The sequence below is a fragment of the Primulina eburnea genome, chromosome 8, assembly GCF_022965805.1.
Source record: "Primulina eburnea isolate SZY01 chromosome 8, ASM2296580v1, whole genome shotgun sequence".
In the NCBI taxonomy this organism is placed as follows: Eukaryota; Viridiplantae; Streptophyta; class Magnoliopsida; order Lamiales; family Gesneriaceae; genus Primulina; species Primulina eburnea.
The window spans coordinates 892,387-905,606 of NC_133108.1; the positions used below are offsets into that span (position 1 = coordinate 892,387).

At 38.7% G+C, this 13,220-nt stretch overlaps 1 protein-coding gene across 1 annotated transcript; it reads left to right on the top strand.

The window, feature by feature from the left end:
• The first annotated feature begins 9,224 nt into the window (after positions 1-9,224).
• LOC140838195 (uncharacterized) lies at positions 9,225-12,300 on the top strand. The gene is made up of 8 exons (XM_073204326.1): positions 9,225-9,286; positions 9,426-9,553; positions 9,704-9,850; positions 10,492-10,590; positions 10,715-10,870; positions 10,985-11,082; positions 11,346-11,556; positions 12,065-12,300. Exons 3-8 carry the CDS (start codon positions 9,712-9,714, stop codon positions 12,148-12,150), a joined length of 789 nt encoding a protein of 262 aa, XP_073060427.1. The 5' UTR covers positions 9,225-9,286; positions 9,426-9,553; positions 9,704-9,711; the 3' UTR covers positions 12,151-12,300.
• Positions 12,301-13,220: the final 920 nt, after the last annotated feature.

Below are 13,220 nucleotides of genomic sequence, written 5' to 3' on the forward strand. Positions count from 1 at the left end.
GTGATTTTTATAAAAATCATACTACGTACGATAAATATATCGACATCGATATTTACAACAATTATATCGTTAAATTTTGTATTTAATTTTATTAATGAATTTTTTTATTGTGAATATCGGTACAGTTGACTCGTCTCACTGATAAAAATTCGTAAGACTGTCTCACAAGAGACCTACTCATGAAATTTTTGTGTTATAAAAATCTCGTTGGTTGCACATACTCTTACAAGAATTAAAGAGAAGAACTTTTAAAAAAGAAAGCCCCCACGCCTTCTCCTTTTCTCAAATCACTGTATATTGAGCCCCATGCATTTTTATAGCGTGGAGAGAACTTTATGATTGTATGTAGAGACAAACATGCTTCTCTTTTTCTTTCTTTTTACCTTTAAATTTTTTTTCTCCTTTTTCATTTAAAAAATGTACAAATCATCTAATAGTAAGTCTCATGTGAGACCGTCTCACGGATTCTAATATGTGAGACGAGCCAACTTTACTCATATTCAAAATAAAAATTAATACTCTTAGCATAAAAAGTAATACTTTTTCATGGATGACCCAAATAAGAGATCTGTCTAACAAATACGACTGTGAGACTGTATCACACAAGTTTTTACCATTAATAAATACTAGTTACTATGCACACGTGATGCGTGTGTGTATAGTCTTTTTTATCATTATCGATAGACTAAAGTGAAATTTGACATCGTGAGACTAATTGATATTTGAATTGTTGAAATAAAAATAAAAATAAAAGGTATGAATTGAATTTTTTTTAAAAAAAAACAAAAAATAATATTAGTATCATATAAGGGTACAGTTGGAAGAAAAAATTGATATTTTGTCTTAGGTGGTTACTATCATGTACTCAACTTTAATAAAATAGAATATATTCAAGACATAATTTGATTTTTGACCAATGGTATGGTTGCATGATATATTATTATCCTAAAAAATGTGTTCCATATGTGGTTTTTAAAGAAGACAAAAACTTGTGTGAGACGGTTTTATGGGTCATATTTGTGAGACAGATCTCTTATTTGGGTCATCCATGAAAAAGTATTACTTTTTATGCTAAGAGTATTACTTTTATTGTGAATATGGATAGGGTTGATCCGTCTCACAGATTAAGATCCGTGAGACTGTCTCACATGAGACTCACTCTTTAAAGAAACATAAATTCGTAACCAAATTCAAGTTTTACAATTTTAAACGAATTCGATATTAGTTTAAACATTGTATTGTGTTATATTATTTGATAAATGATCATGATTATGAAGAAATCACACAAAAATTTTAAATTTACAGCAGAGGATATCATCACTTCGAATTTAAAATTATCGGCCAAAACACCAACTATGGTTAATTAATAATTTATCCAGAGAATCACCCAACCAAATGTCATCTCAAGATATGTTGGGATTCATCCCTTTTCAGTTTTCTATTTTCGAGATTTGCTTAAGATTTTTAGTTATCGAATATTTAAAAAATAAAATAATGGAGATATGCATGCAGTTTTAAAAAATGGAGAATATGTGGTTTCAGCAAAAAAAAACTAATTAAAAAATGATGGAGAATATGGGACAACTGCTTAGGGTTTGTTTAAATCTTATTTATACAAAATAAAATAGGAATATATAAAAGTGGATTTTTTTTATAAAATGGTAGTCAGGTCAAAATAAAATTGGCCACGAAATTAATCAACGCATCAGGTTAAAATCCAATGTGGAAAAATATATTAGCAAATATGAAAAATTAATATAAGAATGTGAAATGATTTAAGTATTTTATTATATTAAAATATCAAATTTTTTAAAAAAATAAATATCCTAAATTTAGGCATATCTCACTATATAATTGAAGTAGATACTCTCGAACTAACTAACTAATTTATATGGTAAAATCTTATTTAAAGATTCAATTATTCTTTCATTATATAACTTTAATTGACAAAAATAAATTTATTTCTACAATACGCTTTTTTTATATAAATATTTCAATGCTATCTTTATCTATATTTTAAATTTTTTTAACAGCTCTCCTAATAAAATTATAAAAATTATTAATTTAAAAATAATAAAATTTATGTTTAGATGCAATATATATATCTGTTTTTAAAAACAAACAGAGGCGGTCGCTTAGGCGCTAGACGGCTATTGATCTCCTGGAAAACTTAACAATGATTTAATATCCAAAAAAAAAAATCATATTATTTTTTATTATTCCACTTATATCAAATAACGATTTAATACTAAAAATAAAAATAAATTATTTTTGTAAAGATATTGATATATAATATTAATAGATATTGTAAAAATTAATTAAAATGGCTAGGCGAGGTGGTGGTAGATAGCCATCCTTTTTTAGAACATTGATATATATAATGTAGGAGAAAATAAGTTGTGAGATGTAATTTTTTTTTTTTTTATTGCAAAACTTGTGGTATTATTGAGATTGAGAAATATCATTGGTTAAAAGTTTTACAAATCAATAAGGAAAATCCCCAGGCTTCCATGCAAAGAAAGTCGAGTGAGAAATAGCAAAAGACGTCAGTAAATCTGCAACGGCGTTCGCCGTGCGCCGAACGTAATTATTAAATTGGCTAAAAAATGTAAATTATTAGTTTTCTATGGACTCTGTTGGATAACTGCTGTAATTTATTGCGCCAATGAATGAAGTCTAAGTATCATGTGTTGACTGGTCAAATGTGACTAGATAAAATAAAATAAAATAATAGATTTTATAAATACCAAACAAAACGATATAAAAACAGTGAGCCAAGATGGGATATATTTTTAAATATATATAAAATTGTCATTTTCTTAATTAAATAGTTGATCGAAATTATTTCACAAATTTTCCGTAGCAAAGACAATGCTTGTAATAAAAAAACAAAGATATCGAGTGTTTAAACAAGCACTTCGAGAAAACTCGAGTTAGTAGAGTCCGTTCGGTTTACCTGCTAGCAAGACACTCGATTGGAAATTTTATTTCCATGTGGAACGAGTAATGAAAGCAGGTTAACTAGATTCGTCGAATTGTTTGACAAATAAATTAAAAAAGCGAGTTAAATTAACAATATTTCAATCCACCAAAACGTGTTCTCCCGTCAAATGGTTGCAGGCCTACAACGGGTTAAGTTTGTAACTTTGATACCGGTGAAATTGGCTGAGCGGGCGGCAGATGTCCCCGTCTTGAGATTGCTTCGTATACATGACAAGAAATAATTTAAAAGAATTAAAATCGAAACAACAAAGAGAACCTAATGGAGAGGAGGGAATTGACCAGTCAGTAAGTAAGAAGTGCGTGCTTCGTCGGGGGGAAATTGACAAAAAAGCCCGAGTGACTAGCCGTGTTGGATGTAACACAGCTGGGCATAACTGTCCGCTTCTTCACAGACAGCACAGCGAGTGGTAGTGGAAGCTATGGACCATTGTGAATCCAAAGCCTCTTAAATCACATTGATACTCACGGGAAATTTAGTGTCCGCTCCCAGCAAGTGTCACTAATCCAGACGCGGGTTTTGAAGTTACCCTGAGCCTGAAATAACAAAGAAGATCGTTAAGAGGGGGCCAGGAGGGTGTCCTGGCGTAGCCCCTCCGACGCTCAAGTCAGTGACTGAGGATATATGGGGGAGCAGCTAAGGGTGCTGCTGAAAACAATATAGTGAATCTCCCAACTGAACACTCAAACCTGGTATTTATATGAGAATACCTGGGCCTTTGGTGGGCCTGTCTTCCATTTGGGCTAGGGCCCTTGGTGGGCATGTCTTCCCTTTGGACTAGGGATGAGCCAGGGGTAGTGGGCTCATCCATGGGATATCACCAGTCTCCCCCTCCCGAGTCGAACTGAATCGTAGGTTCGAAGTTCGATTAGTTGTGCTGTCCCCGAGTTACCGGGTGTGAGGTGTGTACTTTTCCTCTGCTACTCATTAGTCTCCACAAGTTGGGAAATAAATCAAATCGCTTTCCTGTTTTGAAGGGAAAGATTTGGTCCGGATACCAGCCTCACCCTCGCCTCGCCAAGTGAACACCCGAGCTCTTGCCTCACCGTGCGCTCGCACTTATCGTGTCATCCCTTCATCTCAGCCACTCGCCCTCATCGTCTCGCCGTAGCCCGCCTCGCCGCTCCCAGCTCTCGCCTCGCCGTCCTCGCTCTCGTCCCGCCTAGCCCACGCCCAGCTCTCGCCCATCGCCATCCCCGCCGAGCCCACGCCCAAATCTCGCCTCGCCCTCCTCGCTCTCGCCCCGCCTAGCCCACGCCCCACTCTCGTCTCGCCCCGCCCAACAACGCAGCCAGCGCCTCGCCACGCCACGCCCAGCTCTCGCCCCGCCCTCCTCGCTCTCGCCTCGCCCCGCCTAGCCCACGCCCCAACGCCCCACTCTCGTCTCGCCCCTCCCAACAGCGCAGCCAGCGCCTCGCCCGACAGCGCGCCTCGTCCCGCAGCGCGCCTCGCCACGCCCAGCTCTCGCCTACAGCGCCTACCAGCGCCCAGGTGCTCTCGCCCTGCCACGCTCTCGCCCAGCCCGTGCTGCCGCACTCTCGCCCAAGCGCCACGCTCGCCCAAGCGCCTACGCCGAGTCCTCACCCGCCCAGCCCCGTGCCATGCTCGTCCTCTGTCACTGGCGACATATTGTCTAATTTCTGTCACAGGTCGATCCCCGTAATAGCAGCGGCAAACATCTTTCGTTGTCAACAAACGAAATAAATTTTTCTAACACAGTATGCTCTCATCGCCCCCATCTTCAAGGTCCTCCACTAAGCTTTTGAAGGAAAATAATTTTCACTTCCCCGTACCCTTGACTTCTCTGCTAAAACAGTTCTTAGCAGGAAAAATAAAATTTCAACCTCCTCACCCTCTGTCTCCTCTACTAGGCTCAGCCCAAATAGGAAAATAAAAATCAACGTCACCACGCTCTAACTCCTCTGCTATGTGACACCTGAGCAGGAATATAAAAATCAACACCTCCACCCTCTAACTCCTCTGCTAAGCCAGGTCTTAGCAGGAAAATAAAAATCAACACCTCCACCCTCTAACTCCTCTGCTAAGCCAGGTCTTAGCAGGAAAATAAAAATCAACGTCACCACGCTCTAACTCCTCTGCTAGGTGACACCTGAGCAGGAAAATAAAAATCAACACCTCCACCCTCTAACTCCTCTGCTAAGCCAGGTCTTAGCAGGAATATAAAAATCAACACCTCCACCCTCTAACTCCTCTGCTAAGCCAGGTCTTAGCAGGAAAATAAAAATCAACACCTCCACCCTCTAACTCCTCTGCTAAGCCAGGTCTTAGCAGGAAAATAAAAATCAACGTCACCACGCTCTAACTCCTCTGCTAGGTGACACCTGAGCAGGAAAATAAAAATCAACACATCCACCCTCTAACTCCTCTGCTAAGCCAGGTCTTAGCAGGAATATAAAAATCAACACCTCCACCCTCTAACTCCTCTGCTAAACCAGGTCTTAACAGGAAAATAAAAATCAACACCTCCACCCTCTAACTCCTCTGCTAAGCCATGTCTTAGCAGGAAAATAAAAATCAACGTCACCACGCTCTAACTCCTCTGCTAGGTGACACCTGAGCAGGAAAATAAAAATCAACACCTCCACCCTCTAACTCCTCTGCTAAGCCAGGTCTTAGCAGGAATATAAAAATCAACACCTCCACCCTCTAACTCCTCTGCTAAACCAGGTCTTAACAGGAAAATAAAAATCAACACCTCCACCCTCTAACTCCTCTCCTAAGCCATGTCTTAGCAGGAAAATAAAAATCAACGTCACCACGCTCTAACTCCTCTGCTAGGTGACACCTGAGCAGGAAAATAAAAATCAACACCTCCACCCTCTAACTCCTCTGCTAAGCCAGGTCTTAGCAGGAATATAAAAATCAACACCTCCACCCTCTAACTCCTCTGCTAAACCAGGTCTTAACAGGAAAATAAAAATCAACACCTCCACCTTCTAACTCCTCTGCTAAGCCAGGTCTTAGCAGGAAAATAAAAATCAACACCATCACCTTCTAACTCCTCTGCTAGGTGACACCTCAGCAGGAAAATAAAAATCAACCACCTCTTCCCTCTAACTCCTCTGCTAGGTGATACCTTAGCAGGAATATAAAATTTCTCCGCACCCCAACTCTGCTCCTCTACTAGGCGATGCCTTAGTAGAAAAATAAAATTTCTCCCCGTCCTCTAACTCTGCTCCTCTACTAGGCGATGCCTTAGTAGGAAAATAAAATTTCTCTCCTGCCCTCTGCTCCTCTACCAGGCGATGCCTTAGTAGGAAAATAAAATTTTTCTCCTTCCCTCTCGTAATACAACAACATTCATGAACTGAAAAGAGGAACCTGATTTTATTGAATATCAACTGATAACGTAAGACAAATTCAGGAACGAAATACATCAAAAATGAAGTAAAGATATTCTCTAAGGTGGTAAGCGTTCTCAGGCCTCTTTTAGAGCTTTACCCAGAGTTTCCATCAGTAGCACCCCCCGAGATCATATGAATCATTCCTCTCGTAGGGTGGTTATCCTCATTCATTCCCCCCCTCGGTTCGACGGGTCCCTGAGGAACATCTTGACCTCGACCTTCCCCTCTCTGCTCCCCGACCCTCTGATTTATCCATGGAGGGCCTTGACCACGTCTAGGAGACGAGCGAGACCTCTGTCGACTCCTGGATGAGGATCCTTCTCGTCTATCCCGCGAAGGCAATCTAGCACTGCTCTTAGCCCTTTGCGACTTCTCCCAGCTCTCCTCGGGCTCCCTCACCTCCGTCACCTCGTCACGACTCCTATCCAGAGGAACATGTGATGAGAATTGTCTTCTGTCCCTAGCTTTAATCTTCTCTCTTTCCCTGCGCCCCTCTTCCTTCCTCCTCTCTCCGCTCCCTCAACTCCACTCCTCCCAGGTCGCTGCTCCATTCTCTTATGCCGCTGGGCATCTTCAAGATTTATATATTTCTCAGCTCGAGCCAACAGATCATCATAGCTCGACGGAGGCTTCTTGACCAGCGACTTGAAAAACTCCCCTCCTCTAAGTCCCTGGGTAAAGGCACTTATCATGATGTCAGGAGTGACCGCTGGTATTTCCAACGCTACGCTGTTGAAGCGCTGGACAAACTCCCGTAAAGTTTCACCCTCTTGCTGTTTCATTACAAACAAACTCAAGTAGTTTTTTTGGTGCCTTTTGCTACTAGCGAATCGGTGCAAGAAAGCAGCTGAGAAATCCTCAAAAGAGCGTATGGAGTTGGGCGGCAAGGAATTAAACCATTGCTGGGCTGACCTCACCAAAGTGCCCAGAAACACTCTGCACTTGACTCCATCTGAATACTGATGCAACAGAGCTGTGTTCTCAAACCTCCCCAAGTGTTCTTCGGGGTCCGTATGTCCATCATATTCTCCAACATTTGACTGTCGGAAATTTGGAGGAAGCCCCTCTTCCAAAATGGCGAGGGAAAAAGGACTTCCTTTCTTGGGGGCTGCATCTCTGTTTCCCAATTGCTGCCTCAGCGTCCGTATTTCCCTCCACATCTCTTCCATCTCCGGATTCTCCTCACTTGGGCGGGGTCGCGTCTCCTCCACCCTACTCTGACTTCCCTCCACATTCTCCTCTCGCTCCTGGCTAGCGGTCTGATCTTCTGCAAACGTAGACTCTTGATTCCTCTTCATGGCCTCATCCACTATCCGGGTGATAAATTGACCCAACTGTTCTAGGGTCAAGTTCCCCACATTCTCATTGGGACGGGGTTGCTCGACCCTTGCCTCGTGAAGGGGCTGCTCGGTTCTTGTCTCTTGACGAGGTTGTTCCTGTCTCGTCTCAAGATGCGGCTGTTCCTGTATTGTCTCAGCACGAGATGGTTCAGGTCCTCTCCGAGGACGTGATGATGCTGAGGTAGCTCTTCCACTCCCTCTCTTACCTACCATATCTACGTCTTAACTCAAACTTCCCACAGACGGCGCCAAGTGATACTCACGGGAAATTTAGGGTCCGCTCCCAGCAAGTGTCACTAATCCAGACGCGGGTTTTGAAGTTACCCTGAGCCTGAAATAACAAAGAAGATCGTTAAGAGGGGGCCAGGAGGGTGTCCTGGCGTAGCCCCTCCGACGCTCAAGTCAGTGACTGAGGATATATGGGGGAGCAGCTAAGGGTGCTGCTGAAAACAATATAGTGAATCTCCCAACTGAACACTCAAACCTGGTATTTATATGAGAATACCTGGGCCTTTGGTGGGCCTGTCTTCCATTTGGGCTAGGGCCCTTGGTGGGCATGTCTTCCCTTTGGACTAGGGATGAGCCAGGGGTAGTGGGCTCATCCATGGGATATCACACATATATCTTATATATTATGATTTTTTTTTGAAAGGATATATATTATGATTAAAGATACATATCTTTGCAGGACGATGGTTTATGATGAGGAGTTATAACTCGTGATGTTTCAAATTTGAGACGATATCGAATCCTTGATTAAAAAAAAAACTAAATTTTTGCCATCTCGGAAACTACATTACCAAGTAAAACATTGCATGTTTTCTCTAATTGTCTAAAGACTGATTGATTGATCACTGCAATTCAGACCGCAAAAAATGGGAAAAAATTTCGTGTAATTTTAATATTATCTTCTAGATAATGTCCTAATTATAAAATTTATAAAATGAATATAAAGGCATGTATTGTGTAGCGATGTGGATTCTAACAAATTTGATGGTAACGCAACAAATGGAGACAAAGATGGGTCATATGTAATGTTAAGTGGCATATCATTCATTGCGTTTTGTTCGTGGAAGCGTCTCATTCAATTTAAAAAGAGGAATTCACTCCATTTTAATTATTCTGAAAAATACATTTTTTTTTGTCCATTTTGTTTTGGGAATTATGCCTCAATAGTGACAATTGATTAGGGCCGTGACGAAAATGGGTAAGACAGAGATTGATATGTCACTTTCTCTATTTATCCTTAAATTATGTAAATAAATAAAAGTTCCGAGTTTTATATTGGTAAGCTAATATGCACAACTTTAGTAAAAATAAGAAATAAATGTAAGAATATGATTGTATAATTTTTTTTGGCATTTTTTTATTTTTGTTTGTGGAATCATGAAGAAATTCGGATTGGGCTTTACAGTTTTGAAAGGACCTTTACAAGCCCAACATAATAAGGCCGTGAACCGACCAATTACAATTGAACCAAATCCATCCGATTACAGTTTGTAAGTTGTAACCAAATCGGCTAAACCTAATTTCTCTTCTATCCATCTCACCTTTAGTACAGAGCCTTTCTGCAGAAACAGGTATTGATTGTTGCAAATTGTTGTATTTCTTTTAAAATTTCAATTTTTGTCTGTTGTGTGTTATGTGAAAGGAGTCCTGCAATTTCTTGTTGTTTGCCTAATGGTTTCATCGATTTTTTTTTTTGTGAAATCTTGGTAGGCGAAGCTGTTCAATACTGACTGAAGGTGCAGGTTCATTTATTCTGGGCAATTATATGACCAATGTAATCTGGCTTCATATCTTAGAATATCTGATACAATAGTTGCAGCCGGCCAAGTTTTATATTGGTAAGCTAATATGCTTAACTATAGTAAAAATAAGAAATAAAATGGAAGGATATGATTGTATAAATTTTTTGGCATTTTTTTCACCTCAACTAAACTCTCTTTGTCATATATCATAGCAATTTCGCTCTTATATTACTGCATTATATGCAGAGGTAGATATGGAAGCTGTTGATTCACTCAGAAAACTTAAGGAAAAGATAAATAAAAAGAAAAGCAGGAAACTTAAGGAAAAGATAAATAAAAAGAAAAGGAAAGAAGAAAAGACAGAGGTGGGAAACTCCTTGTCTGCAGAAATAGGTATTGATTGTTGCAAATTGTTGTATTTCTTTTAAAATTTCAATTTTTGGTGCGCATGTCCTTTTTGTTTACGCACGAATCATGCATGTTAGCCATCTTTTTTTTTTCTCTCTTTCTCCCCTGCATATTTCTGGACTCAATGCTGGACCCAAGTCACACAACTAAGTTATATCAGTGTTAGGTAGCATGCAGAATGGTGTCCAGGTCCAAATTAGGATGTGGCTGTGGAGTGATGGAAATCCGCCGAATCCTGGCTTTTGGGCTGGCTTTGGCCAATTGCATTGGGAAATTATACATGTCCCCTCGTTTGAAATAATACGACATTTGACTTAAAATTGCGACTTATGATCATATCCGGAATTATAATTCTCAACAGCTTCATGTGTTTTTTAAGCCTTTTGAGGATGTGGACAGGTGGTCAATCATGACCTACTTGTTTTGTGCACTTCGGGTGTGTGATTTCGAGGACCTGTTAGATATTGGAGCACGTGGACTCATAATTTGAATATGATCAAATCAAGATTGATTTCGTACTCGATACTTCCGTCTCTAAAATATAACGAAAAAAGCTATATTAGTATCAATACTCCATACATATATAGACATCGAACTGCGAAACGATGTTATTGTCATTTTGTCAGATGAGGAAATGGCTTTGACTGCAAAGCTGGAAAGCAAAGATCATGATACAAACTCTATAGGACTTGATGAGGCTGATACAAGAAGCTTCAAATCTAGTGGTAACTGATTGCACTAGCCACTAATCTTCATTACGACCATGCCTTTCTGGCGTACCCTTGACTTTATGCTATCGTATTAGTACGGGGAAAAAATAATTGTGGAATTTGTTTTGTCTAATGGTAGGAAAGCCAAAAATGTCTGCAAAACAGAAAAAAAAGAGAAAGTTACTGGGTAAAGAATCGTCACAGGATGATTTGCTTAAGAAGAAAGGAAATGTTGCAGATGATGAAGTTGATCAGATGTCCTCAGGAGATGAGGACAATTCCAAAGGAATGAAAAGTATGGTACCTTGTATCAGGAGAAATGTCTAGTCCAATTTATTAAACAATTTGGAGAATATGTTTTCCTTAAACCTTCTTGATCTGAGTTAAAACATTTTTGTCTTTTGATTAGAATGGGTTATGCAATACCATCAGACCAGACCTGGAATTAAGGTACTGCAAGAAAGGATTGATGACTTCATAACAGCACATGAGGCACAAGAGGAGCAGGTATTTAATATTTATAGTGCAAATTTTTTAATTTTTTTTAACATCTTTCAAATAAAATATGGTCAAGATAAGTTAATTGAAGTACACTTTTGTTTTGTAAGCTGAGGAACTTGCTCTATGGTCTGTCTTTAGATTTTCCTCATTCTTCTTTCTTGCCAAATTTGTATAAATTGTCCTACCTCATCAATTAATTTTTGGCCCGTATTTGGTTTTTCCCCTTTTTCTGCATCTTGACACTCTATTTCCTTTTACCATCGATGCAGGCAAGAAAGGAAAGGGAAGCCCAAGCAGCAGAAGGTGGGTGGACTGTTGTTGTACATCATAAAGGTAGGAAAAAGACCACTGAGGCTGAAAGTGGAATTGCTGTTGGTTCTGTTGCCCAAGCTGCTGTTCTAGATAAGATGGCCAAAAAGAAGAGTAAAGACGTTGGTTTAGACTTTTATCGGTTCCAGAGAAGGGAAGCCCACAGAAATGGTATGCTTGAATTCTTTTGCAAAATTTTTTTACTTGGTAGTTTATGAACCTGGTACTTTTAATTTAAGGGTTGCATATCCATGTCAACAATGTGGTGGACCAGTAATAATGTTGATGTTTCATTTTTTTTCCGGGTTGCAAATGTTACACACAGATGAATTTCGTATTAGTCTTTGTCTGTATAATCCACTCGTGGAAATGTGATTCATCAGCTTTATTTCTTTCTCAGTATACTTAGTTTCTGCTAAATCTGAGGCTTTTGTGGATTTTAACTGCACAAGTGTTACACTGTTACCAACCTCAAAAACCTGGAGATATGCTCCCAACACGCCACCCTTAAGCAATCCTGGTCTGTCTAAGGTCCTTGAGCTGGTTGTTTATGGATTCTTAATCAATAACTTTACGTAATAGGAATGCCTGAATACCCATGTCTTTTTTTCTCATCTAGTGTTATTTTGTTGCCACTCGTGCTCATTTCCCTTACATGATTGTTTTGTGGTTTATGCAGAGATTATGATGCTGCAAAGCAAATTCGAGCAGGATAAAAAGCGGATACAAGAAATGAGAGCTGCCAGAAAATTTAGGCCATATTGATTGCACTTTTTGGCTTTGTTTGATTTGAATCTACCAGTGTATACTTCCATAAACTGTAGGCTGTAGCATATTGTCATGGATACACGCTGATTGTCGGATTCCTCTGTTTGTGTGATTGAAAATTAATTTACCTTGCGATTACTTTGGATATATTTTGCACGATAGCTTGTAGTGTTATTATTTACAATAATTGAATAAGATATAATGTGATAATGAATAATTAATAATATGTTTAGTTTGATAAATTAAATTGCCATGAAAAATCACAAATTGTCGTGTTCTATCTATTTTTATCGAGTATAAGATCATTTTTACTTCCTGAATCGAATGACTATCAGTTATGCACAAATCCAATTATTAATGAACATTTGATTTTAAGAAATAAATATTAATGGGCTTTTGAGTTTAGAAAAAGTTTTATTTTTTCAGTAAACATAGAATGAGTTGTGATTAATAACTTTATTTTTTTTGAACCACTTAAGTTACCATAGGTTTATGCACTGATTGGTTTGAACGATAGCTGTGGCGCTCCAAACCTCGCCACATAATCATACAACATGTGACGTCATATGCATAAAAATTTTCTTTTCAACGACGTAATAATATAATGATATCACATGTTGTATGATTACATGGTGAGATTTGGGGTGCCACAATAGCATAACATGAAAATTTGTATTACTAGTGATAACAAATTGAAATTTTGAGATAAATATTACAGTGTGGTAAAAACATATGACGTTTGATATAATGAATTAGTTTCTTGTAAGACGGTCTCACAAATCTTTAACTGTGAGATGGGTAAACCTCATCGATATTTAAAATGAAAAATAATACTTTTAACATAAAAAGTAATACCTTTTCCTGGGTTACCCAAATAAGATACCAGTTTCACAAAATACGACTGTTCTCGTAAGTTTTTGCTTGATATAATTATAATATAATGAATAATTAAAATAACCAAATTGCCCCCACCATAATGTTTCTTTTTCTTACTCTGTTTTTTTATTTACAATATATACTAGAATTACAGATTACAAATTATTTTCAAAATTTTGGGTATATTTCCG